Genomic DNA, 12,071 nt, shown 5'->3' with positions numbered 1-12,071 from the left:
ATGCAACGCTGGCCGTAGCCATTGTTTTGTACTTAAATGGAAATACAGAGTCCACAAAGTCAGGTGTTGAACCAGCAATGGCTGGAAGTCTTTCAAAGTTTAGAACCATTTAAATTAAAAGCTGCTCTTGCTATAGGTTTTAGACAATGTACAGTACCAAAGACTGCTGTTGAAAAGCTAGGTTGTTGGTAACTGATGTTTGTAACTGTGGTGTAAGATGATTCCTGTGATTATACGTAATAACTATACTTTCTGTTCCTTGGACTTGGTGAAGTGGAGGGTGTTAATTCTGTGCTAGGCAACAGAATCTGATTTATGAATGACTGCTCATCCACAGCTCCCACTTGAAGTCAGAGAGCTGTGTGTGCTCAACATTTCTGAAATACAGGTGCTCGACATGTAAGCAGCTGTCTCAATTGACACTTAGTAGTTCACACTTAGCAATCACTTTAGAGACAGGAGACCCAGAGCAATAGACAGATCAATTATAATTCCTTGGTGGAAAAAGGTTGGGTTTTTTTCCTCTTCTATGTATTGCAATATTGTTTCCCAGTGTAAAACGGGACACTTAGTCTCTCCCGCATAGCCTGCATTTGGTTGTTCTGACAGCAGGGAAGATGAAGAAATACAGTCTAAACATTCAACAAGATGGATAACAAATGTGTGTGCTGACAGTAACCACCGGGTCCGTTCCTGCTGTTTACAGTGCTCACGCTCTGACGGCAGATGTCAGCGTGGCCGAGACTGCTGCAGCTGCCGAGCTCTTCCTGGCTGCTGGGGTTGTACTGACTGGCACGGCTACCGGATTGCCTGCAGATCCTCGGGAGCTGAAAGGTGAGAGCTGTCATATGAAGGTCGGACAACAGGCAGTGAATTGGCTTCTGGATTAATGTAGAAAGCAAGCTGTATGTCCACTGTTCCTTAAGAAACAAAGAGGAAAGAAGAGAAACTCTCACTGTAAGGTTGGATTTGATACAGCAAAACTAATTTGATTGAGCTGCTATTCAGCTACTCTGTTGTGTGTTTCTAAACAGTTTGGAGGGACAAGACTGAAAACTATTTCAAGCTTATATCACTGAATGGTTGTGAGGCTTAAATGAAAAAAAGTGTATGTAAAATTATGTTTAAAAAATTGCTAGGAACAATTAAGCATTTTTATCTTTCACAATGAAAATGTAAGTCCTGCAAGAAAAGGGGCGTTTTGATAAGACAATATTCCAAACAGTAATACCAGGGGAAGTACTGCTTAGAAGATTTTCAGACAGAATACAAGTTCATCAATAAATAGAAATATACTGCATCAAGCTAAATTTGAAATGGCATGGACTTTTTATCAAGGGAGAACCATTTGACCTGTGAGTTCTGACCTTTGCGAAGGTGTAATATGATTGTTGATGGTTGGACTCGATGATCATAGAGGTCCATGATTCTTCCTGATTTTATATAAGTTTGGGCTCTCTTCATGGAACTGGATTGCTCCCATGCTAAAGTTGAAGTTCTGTCATGGGGCATTTTAATCTTCTTGTTTTTAGCTTTAATTTAGATTAATGGCTTGAATTGGAGGGTTTCACTACGTAAACCAGAATGCGTGTTTCTTTAGGTTTTGCTTTTGTTCATGTGCTTTAATCTAGCATGTTGTGAAATTCCAGTGCAGAGTGCATTGTATTCAACATATGCTATCTGACCAAGATGGAAAACATACTTAGTTGCCATTGATACTCAAACCTCAAATATTTTGAAGTAACATGAAATAATTTAGTATTTTCAGGGTTTTATCTATATCATATGTGCTTAACCACTCTAAAAGCTAATGTTGAACTTGTCAAAATGTGTTATTTCATGCATATTAAACATTTTGCTAAATTGTAGGCTATAGAGGATTATGCTTCAATCACCAGCATTAAACCGAAAATGATGGCTTGGTGTGAACACCAAGCTGTTGAACTAGTTGGGTCTTTTGGTATAGTAAACTAGAAATAATACATGGAACAGGTGACTCTGAAAGCTAGGCAAATGTTAGAGGCTGCAATAGATAGAGCTCTATCCCTGCCTGTAGTTAATGTCCCCATCACTCTTAATGCAGATTAAATATTTTTTTAAAGGATTTGATAAGTCTTAGGGCAAATTCCTAAGTTAAATTCTTCTTTTATGTATGCAAATGCAACCTCCACTGATGTCCTGAATCAGAGACCAAAACCTGACCTCTAGGCCCCTTGTTGTTTTATCCCAGGACTTCAACGAGACAGCACCTTGGCTTCTGCTTTTCTTTCATGTAAACGAACATGTCAGTCTCTGTCTTGTTCTCTTTCCATGTACAAAGAACAAAATGAATCAGAGTTGGCAGCTGTAATGAAATACACACATTAATTTTGTGTTTGGATTTGTGCTATGAAAGCAAGAGCATGCAGATAAGGGATTTATTTTACTTAGGTTGCAGCATTTTGAATGTTTGCAGGCTCTCATGAGATGTTGGCATACAACAGTTGAGAGAAAAACTTAAAAATCAGTGTTCCAGGGTATGAGGAAATGACAAATTAGGCATATCTATGTCAGCAGATTCTTAAAGGAATCAGATCTACAGTCTACAAAGTTGGTGTTGATGGGAGTGAAATTTTGCATTTCACGAATTTATGCAGCCCTGGAAGTGCTGTATTATGATGATACACACAATTGGGCACCTTTCATCACACTGCAAAGCATCTCTTGAAAGCAGAACCAGGAGACAGATGAGATTTTTGTCATGTTCTTTTTTAGCTTTGTTGTGCAGTAATATAGAGTGGTTTTGCCTTTGTGTCTTTGTGTTGAATTGACTGATTTGTGATGGAGTGTGGAAAATGAGTGTTTCCCTGACAAGCCAGAGAATTGTGTTCAGCAGGGGTTTGTTCATAGTTTGTGTCATTGCCTTCTTGTAGGCAACCCTCAGCATTATTCCTCATGTAGGCTGTCAGGCTTTGCTCCAGGGCTCCCTGAGCATGCCAGGGCATCAGTGGTCAACAGGGTACAAGGTCTAAACAAGCAGACTTCAGGTTACTAAGGAGCAGGAATGAAAGCTGACCATTTAAATTTACAATTAATTTATTTAATAAACCATATTTTCATTTAAGAGGTTATAGAAGTTTGTTCCAGTTTGCTACAATGTGAAACATTCATTGGGTAGATAGTGAATCTATCAGATTTTCACTTTGGCTATAACTGCTGAAATACCTGCTTTGTATCCTGTATTTTAAGTGACCATATTAACTGTCCACAGCTTTGTATAATGATTGCTTAGTTATTGTGTGAACAAAGCAAATGGCCTCAGCTGAGTAACTGGTGGAAAATGGGGTACATCATAAAACCAAACAGCTGGCTGTGACTGTCACCTCCTTAGTTACTGTTCATAAAAGGGACATCAAGACTGATTCACCCTCTTCCCTTTTGGTACATTTAGGTCAAAACAGACCTAATGCTGCCTTTGCATTACCCTCAGAGATAAATGAGAGATGTGAGTCTCTGATCAGTACTTTTTGTAAACCCTAGATTTAATGACAGAGAAAAAGTCCTTCAAATTAAAAAACTGTGTTACAGTGGAGTATTACCATAAACATAGTGTGTACGCTACACTGATTACTGCATATGAGAAAGCTGTTGAGGGGTAGTTGAGCAAGTTATTGGCACAGTGGTGCTTATTTTTACGCTGCTCTTTGCCATTGTTTTCAGGCTAGGAGCATTTGGCCTTTATTTCATGTAACTTGTGCATGCCATAGTTCAAATGCTTTCATTGTGCTTTGCAACCAAGCACTATTTCATTTGATTTTATTAAAGACATGTCTGCAGATGTACTGTCACAGGAAAGAGCATAGTGCCCTCTAGTTACAGTTTATTGAAACAGAGAAACGTGCATGTTGTGTAAACTTTCAGATCTTGTCACCATAACATCACAAAATTGTCTTCTTTCCTGTGTTAAAAAAAAAAAGAGAGAGAGAAGAAAGCCAAGAGATTTAAAGCAAAGCTCTGTGTTTAGAGACATCTTGACAGTGAATGAACATTGCCATGCAAAAGCACATCTCACTGATGTTGCTTTATTTGCTCTTAAAAGTTAGTATTTGTGTTAACACAGCCAATAATAAATCACCTTCTACTAATCAACTTTAGACCTTGATGTTTTTGGATATGACTTAAAAGCAATGTCTGTAGCCTACTTAATTAGATAACCCAGTCTCCTTGCAGCACTCCCATTGCCTTTCCTCACATTGTCAATCTGAATAAATCTCCAGAACAGGAGATGTGTGTGGACTGCATGTGTCATGCATGGGTCACAGCAGGAAGTGGATACCTTGCTACTTTAGGATTATTTTTTTTTAGCATTCTCAGGTTTTACTGGTTTTCACTCTTTGCTGGTAGGGTTAAGCTATTGTCTTGCACGTGTGTGATCATCCTCTTTCTTAGTTATTTGGCTCTGTGTTTTTTCCTGCTGATGTGGAATAATTATAAACCAACTACCTGCTAATGTGGCTTACGCACTTGTCGTAGAAACAAATGTTGACTTCGAATGCAGCTCCTCTGGGAATACAGTGAAGGACTGCTGCACAAATCTGCGGTCAGTCTAGCACCTTAATTATGCATTGGTATCTATGTAAAGCAGATATGGTATTTCTTAAGAGCATGTAGATACTATATAAACAAAAGCGATTTTTCTCGAACAGCATTTCAGTAATAATGTTATAAATAACTACAAATGAGTTATTTTGTTGCTGTAAGCAGGATGACTATAAGAGTATAAAATATGCATAGAAATAACTGTAGTTTTAATCATACATGCATGATCAATCTTACTTGCTTAAAATTTTCAATAAGGACTGTGTGGAATGGTTTTATTTTTGTGTTAGAATGTTTGTAAGAAGGAGTTATTGTTCCTAGATGGAAAAAATGGTAGGATATGTGACCAAAAAAAGAGATTCAAGAGCATTTTAATTGATCTTTCTTTGGTGAAGTAGGAAGGCAATAAATAATTTGTCTTCCTTGAAGCGTAATTTAGAATACAATAGAATAAAGCAGGTTGGAAGAGACCTTCAAGATCATCCTGTCCAACTCATCAACCAATCCAACCCACCTAAACAACTAAACCATGGCACCAAGCACCCCATCAAGTCTCCTCCTGAACACCTCCAATAATGGTGACTCCACCACCTCCCTGGGCAGCCCATTCCAATGGGCAATCACTCTCTCTGAATAGAACTTCTTCCTAACCTCCAGCCTAAACTTCCCCTGGCGCAGCCTGAGACTGTGTCCTCTTGTTCTGGTGCTGGCTGCCTGGGAGAAGAGACCAACATCTGCCTGTCTACAACCTCTCTTCAGGTAGTTGTAGAGAGCAATAAGGTCACCCCTGAGTCTCCTCTTCTCCAGGCTAGCAGCCCCAGCTCCCTCAGCCTCTCCTCGTAGGGCGTGTGTTCCAAACCCCTCACCAACTTCATTGCCCTTGTCTGGACACATTCCAGCAAGTCAACATCCTTCCTAAACTGAGGGGCCCAGAACTGGACAAGTTAGGCTTCTGATGAACTTCATTTAAAGAGTTTTGAAGCAGACTTTTATATGTTAAGTTCTAACCATCTTCAATCTGCTTATTGCCAACTAAAGCCATTTGTATGTTTTTAAAGGTCAGAAATAATGCCTCACAACATTTCTCTTAAGTAAGGGAGGAAGCATCCGGTCCTGTGGGTGACTGTTAGGATGGTCAGTTTGAAATGAAATGAAAGAAGAAGATGCTGACTGGAATTTTTAAAGTTTTCTGGGTTTTTCTTTTCAGACCCAAGTTCTGCAGTAATACATTAATAACTCCTTTTTTCTTTTATTTTATTTTTAGTAATCTGTGGGGAGCCTTTCCAGGGTCAAAGAAGCCACGCCCTTCATTTTATTCTAACAAATATGAACTACAGTAACTGAGCCATAGGTCAGTTTCTGCACAGTCAGCTCTGTCAGAATGAATGCAGTTCCTAGTGGATGTGATTACCTGAACCACAGACTGAAATCTACCCCTGTACATGGGAGATAAAGTGGATATGTCATATTTTGAGACTTATTTTGATAATTTGTCTATTTTCCCTTTTGGAACCAGGTAAAGAGAGAGGTAATTAAGGGATGCAGAGGGATGTGGTCAGGCTGGATCCATGGGCCAAGGTAAACTGTGAAGTTTAACAAGGCCAAGTACCTGGTCCTGCACTTGGATCACAACAACCCCATGCAATGCTACAGGCCTGAGCAGAGTGGCTGGAAATCTCCCTGGCAGAAAAAGACTTGAGGATGCTGGTTGACACACATCTGAACATGAGCCAGCAGTGTGCTCCAGTGGCCAAGAAAGCCAACAGCATCCTGGCCTGTATCAGGAATAGTGTGGCCAGCAGCAGTAAGGAAGTGATCATGCCCCTGTACTGAGCATTGGCGAGGATACACCTTGAGTACTGTGTTCAGTTTTGGCCCATTCACTACAAGAAGGACATTGAGGTGCTGAAGCATGTGCAAAGAAGGGCACAAGACTGATGAGAGGTCTAGAGCTCAAGTCTTGTGAGAAGCAGCTGAGGGAACTGGGATTGTTTAGACTGAAGAAGAGAAGGATGAGGAGAGACCTTATTGCTCTCTACAACTACCTGAAAGGAAGTTGCAGTGAGGTAGGAGTTGGTCTCTTCACCCAAGTAACTAGTGATTATAGGACAAGAAGAAGTGGTTTCAAGTGGTACCAGCGGAGATTTAGATGGGATGTTAAGAAAAAATTGTTTACTGAAAGGTATGGTACCAAGACCCAAGTTTAATTTCTTCCACAGTGCTGAAATGATCCTCTTTTATGTGACCAGGAATATTCTTCCACACCATTTCATACAACAATAGAATGCAAAGTGAAATAAAAGAGAGATTTTCTTTAACAGCTGTTCAGAGCTAAAGGTGTTTTTTCACCTTTAGTGGAGTTTTTTCATTCTGTAGTGGAAGTAAGAATTACTGAGATGATGAGTTTCTTGATAATCACCTTTATTGTTGAAAAATGATGCAAATTAGAGTCTTGATAAAGTTTCAAAGATGAGACTTAACCCTAATCTTGGATTTCTTCTCTTCAGAGGTTAAACGTGCCGTGAAGATTCCTGTGCTGATTGGGTCTGGAGTGACTCTAGAGAATGTGAGGAATTACATGGATGCAAATGCTCTAATAATTGGTTCGTATTTCAAGAAAGAAGGGTATTGGGCAAATGGTGTTGATCCTGACCGAGTAAAGAAATTTATGGAACACATAAGTAAACTGAGAGAATGAGTTTATCAGCAAACAGTGGATTTTTGTGTGTAAGTGCAGTATGATGTATCTGTCATACAGAATAAAGCAAAACCGTGCCTGAATGGCTAATAACATTAAATGGAAATGCACATCATAACTAGCTGGGAAAGATGGTGACACTTTACAATAAACTGGTGCTCTGATGTTTGTTTCTAGGCAGCACATTTCCGTGGCACTCAAAGCCATCATCAATGCAAAACCAGCTCTCAGAAGGCTTGTGTAATATATTCTCCCCTATAAGTAAAATGCTTATGGAGTTTAAGAATTTGTAGTAAATATTCATCACAGGTGAGCTGAGTTTTGTTTTGCCTATGAGTACAATATTGAATGCCCTAAGTTTACAGCTAGGAGTATTGTAAATTGGACAAGTTAATTAGCCTTTCAGTTTTCCCATCTGTAAAATGATGATAATAGTACCTACATCACACAGGGGCTGTAAGACATAATAAACAAATGAATATACAGCATTTTCATCTTCTCAAATGAAAGGCTCTATTAAAGTTCAAGATCGTTATTTTTTCATTAGAATTGTGCATTTATTACAAAAATGTAGTAATTGTATGCACCATACAAAAATGTAAGATAATTGGGAAATTGGTTTACTTACAGTTCTTATTAGAGAATAAATGTAAATAATTGCATTTTAACTGAAGTCAGAATTCAGTCAAAATGTTTTTGCAAAAATTGGAAATTTTAATAAAGGTTTATTGTTATTTTTCAGCAAGTTCCTATAGCTTTGTACCTCTCCAGACTAGTATTAGTCTGCACAAGGTGTAATTATGATGGAAGCCTTTCCACCAAAGCTGCCAGGTAAACACAGATTGTAATTTTTACTGTAATATGTAAAGGAAAAAATAGGACAGTCTCACTGGATATGTTGTAAGAGATTCCCTCTGAATTTGATCTTTTGGCTCTAAGCAAGATTCAAATAACCCAAGCAATACCTATTATGTCAGGGCTGTAGAAGATGTAGGCTTATGTTTTCATTCTGTGGGACTGGATGCTAAGTTTGTCCTCTGGGATCTCTCTGTCCTTTACATCTATGCATGGTGCTTCTACTGATGCTAATGAAAGTCATTGTAGATATCAAAGTAAGTATATGAACACATTTTTTTGTCTTAGCTGGCGGCGTGCCCATGCTTCTCAGAACAAAAGATACATTCTCCTTCCAAAGGCAGAAAAAAAATAAACATTTTCAAGAAAGTTAGTTTCATTAACATAATGGTGATTCAGGAACATCACAGCATGAGGTGAAGTCTCCCTGTGTTTCTTTTTTTTGGACTAGGCTGTCTCCCACATGAAAAGCAGTGAAATGGTTTTGGTGTACTGACCTGGCAGAGAGATTCTTTAGACCCTGTGACAACCATGATATTCTTCTGCTTCTCTCCCTTTTCCTCCTAAATGTGCTGACAAAATCTCAATGCATAAAAATCCTTTCAGGTGCCTGATTATTGTGGTGAGGACTATTTTTTTCAAAGTCCAAATTTACACAGGTGTTTTAAACTGTCAGGTGTTTGGACTTCCATCAAAATTAACAGTTCTGTCCCAACCACTTCTCTCCACCATTTCTCTTGTGCCTGCAGGAGCATTCATGTGGCCTCATAGAGATTATTAGGAAACTGATTGTAGCTGAAAGTTGGCCCAGTCTTGTAAAGCCACACTTGGAGCAGGAATAGAGAGAGGAATAAAATACAGGTAATCTTCCTCCCTCCTTGGATCTACAGCTCTAACCCCAAGTGGTTGGTTATAGACAGTGCAGAAATTAATGATGATCATAGAGATACTTTCTAAATCTGCCATCCACACACTTACTCATCCACAGTATATTTACCATGTAAAGCATTGATCTCCTTTAGTCTTTTAAGTTCTTAGCCTGAGTACTAAGTTCAGATTTATGTCCTCCTCCTTGTGAAAAACACAGTTTAAATATCAGTGTGCTTAAATGAATATGTATTTTCACTTTCATGTATTTAGGACTGTTTTCAGATCTTTCACAAGTTTCATGTATTTCTATACATCCCTGCACAGAATATTTAATGATGATTGTCCCAGTAGGTGTTTTCTAATATAATTGTTACCAAATTTGAAAGTTATTGTCAATAAACCTGTGAGAGAAGTTGACATGTAAGCAATGAGCAGTAGCCAGAAGAGTAAATATCTTCAAGTAATCACCTGAAAACTACAACCCATACACTGATAAGGATTGTTCAGGGATCATAACTTCCTAACTCTGTTTAAAAAAAACCTAATTACAGTTGCCAAAAGTCACATTCATCCCTGTGAATGTGTTACCTAAAAACTCAGAAGTGACTGAGACTCAAATGGGGTTTCACCTGAATAGAAGGGATAAAGAGAACTTCTTCAGTGTTTTATGCAAGATGTGGTCAAAGTCAGGTCATACACAGTAGTCTTTGTAAGACAGAAACCCTAATGAGTTGGTGTAATATTCATAATATGCAATGAATACTGTAGACAGCACTTACATTGTCAGGAGTTCTTTTAACACACCATTGTGTGACACTTATGGAAGGACTATGACATAATTTGGATCTGTATTGTTACATATGAATGGTAAGTGCAGAATTTAGGGAACAGAAGTAAAGGAAAGCTGATTTTAAAGCCTGGAAATGTGACTGATCGCCAACACTTTATCATTCTTTGTGCCAAAAGTATTTGTCTAGCAGCATTAAGCATCTGCTTGCCTGTTTCACACAGATGCTGTAAATAGAATTTGACCTTTTGTTCAGAAAGTGTTTGAATATTTAATGTAAAAATATGAAGTTATCAGAAAGGCTGTCTCTTTTGGGAAGAGTGTTCAATTTTTATACAGCCCAAGTTGTTAAAGTACTTTGGAGCGTGAACAACTTCAGAGCAGAACAAAGCAGGCAGTGCTAATGTGTAGAAACTCCAGAAGTAAATAACAGCTGCTCAAGAAGACTTCTATTAAATATGTATTAATTAATTTGAAGTGCATCACTTAAATATGTGAAGAGATTATCTTGTGTTAATTTACATTAAAACACACAGCACTTGTTAGCCTCATTACAGTATCCTAAGTATATCCTAAGCTATCACCTCATCCTACATTGAGCATTTTGTTGGGTGTTGATTGCTTTCAATTTGCCCTTTTGAAATGTCAGATAGTGGCCTCCCTTTCTTGTTGAATCTCTTCTTTCTCTCAGGTTTTGCTTTGCATAGTTGCAGTACTTGTGTCTATTCTGTGCTGAGCAGAAAAAATTAGAAATAGATTGTGAAAATAGACAGCAATTGCCCACAGCTCAGTTCCCTGATGTGCCCACCTGAACTTCCTGTGTGGTTCTTGCTGTTAACTTATGAACCAGTATAGAGAACATAAATGTCCATTTGTGTAGCAAGGTTCAGTATCACCTTTAGTACAGGAAAGGTACTAAATGGGAGTCTCTTTAGTGCAATTATAGATAAATTAAACTCTGGTAATGGTAGACTTTGTGGTCAAAATCAATATCTTAATATTAATAAACCTTCATTCCATGCATAAAACTTAAATATTTATATCTGGACCTAATAAAACAGATTATTGTTTTACCTACTTTGGTGCTGAAAATATGTAAGCTTTGTAAGATTTATAGGTAAGTTTCCAATGGTTTATTTGCTGTGTCATTCAGGCAGCTGATCCAATTGCTAAGCTGTTCTTTCATTTCATTAGTTTGATTCTGCATACAATGTGGTTACAAGTTGGAGTCTACTTGTTGTTTCCTGCACCTATTCCAACAAACTCCTCATTGGGGAAGAACTGAGACATATAAAGGAGTTGCAGGTAGGTCATGGCATAGCAGGAAGGGTGAAAGAAACCAAAATATTTGGCTTTAGCAAAATCTGGAAGTCCATGACAAATTGATATGTTGTGTAGTTCTCGAGAGAGAAGTGTGTGGGGATGTTTGCTGTAATTTCAGGTTGTTTGCAGCCTCTTCAGTTAAGACTGTGAGTTCACACTAAGGTTATGTTTCCGAGATCATCTCTGCTGCTATGTGCGCTTAGGGAGACATTTTTTCCTAAATGAAAGATGAAGTTCTGCAGGATAATTATGGTAATAAGGGATGATATCTGTAGCAAAATTCACAGCTCCTTAGTTTAAGAACAGATTTAGATGTATGTATCTTCAAAAAGAAACTATTAAAGGTTTGCATTGCAAAAACTTCATTTGCTTCATGCATCTTTGCCTTTACATCCAGTCAGTGTTTGCTGTGCTGAGGAATTCAGAAGTTGTGCTTAGGAACAGAACTGTCTGTGGCTTTTTTGCTTGCATGTGACCTAAATTTTGTCTTGTATGTGACCTAAATAATAAATTGTTCAGAAAGGGTGGAGAATTGGGCTCAGATATTATTTTTGTGGGCTAACATGCTATGATGTATGCTAGAACTGACCCACCACTCTACAGTCTCAGCTGCAGAAATGCCATCAGAACCTAAAATCCTCCAGAGACAGAGCTGTATGCCTGCTTTAGAACTGTCAGGGATACCTGCCCAATTAGCTCCTTGCTTTTGTAAGAACCAGAATTGAGGCTTGCAATAAATTGTTCATGTTCAGGTATTGTGGAACTTCTCTCTGTTTCCCAGCCCTTCCTTCCCCTTCTACTCTTAACTATTGTTCAACTTGTAGTGACAAGGATTATTTGATCCTTTGAACACTTGTTTTAGGGATTAAAAAGCCTGTTCCCCTTAAGATGTCTGCTAAAGACCTGTGTTAGGGCTAATAACTTCAATAAATTCAATTGTTCTCATACAGTAACTAGTTA

The 12,071-nt window shown here is 38.3% G+C and overlaps 2 protein-coding genes across 6 annotated transcripts in view; both read left to right on the top strand.

The window, feature by feature from the left end:
* LOC137447257 (uncharacterized protein F13E9.13, mitochondrial-like) overlaps positions 1–8,096 on the top strand; it is a 29,342-nt gene extending 21,246 nt beyond the window's left edge. For 2 of the 4 annotated variants that reach the window (XM_068150610.1, XM_068150613.1), the window contains 3 exons: positions 707–834; positions 7,086–7,181; positions 7,454–8,011. In XM_068150610.1, coding sequence (XP_068006711.1) covers positions 707–834; positions 7,086–7,181; positions 7,454–7,569 — 340 coding nt within the window. In that variant the 3' untranslated portion in view covers positions 7,570–8,011. The other 2 variants (XM_068150611.1, XM_068150614.1) reach the window with 2 other exon arrangements.
* The window catches only part of LOC137447258 (protein C19orf12-like), a 28,157-nt gene continuing 24,139 nt past the window's right edge, over positions 8,054–12,071 (top strand). The window contains exon 1 of one of the 2 annotated variants that reach the window (XM_068150618.1): positions 8,054–8,107. The gene's annotated coding sequence lies outside the window, so the exon portion shown is untranslated. Of the gene's footprint in view, positions 8,108–10,894; positions 11,094–12,071 lie in introns of those variants that run through there. The other variant, XM_068150616.1, reaches the window with a different exon arrangement.

The sequence above is a fragment of the Melanerpes formicivorus genome, unplaced genomic scaffold (genome assembly GCF_026170545.1).
Source record: "Melanerpes formicivorus ecotype bairdi unplaced genomic scaffold, bMelFor1.0.p_v2 SCAF_20, whole genome shotgun sequence".
NCBI lineage: Eukaryota > Metazoa > Chordata > Aves > Piciformes > Picidae > Melanerpes > Melanerpes formicivorus.
This window is presented reverse-complemented; position numbering and strand designations above follow the sequence as displayed.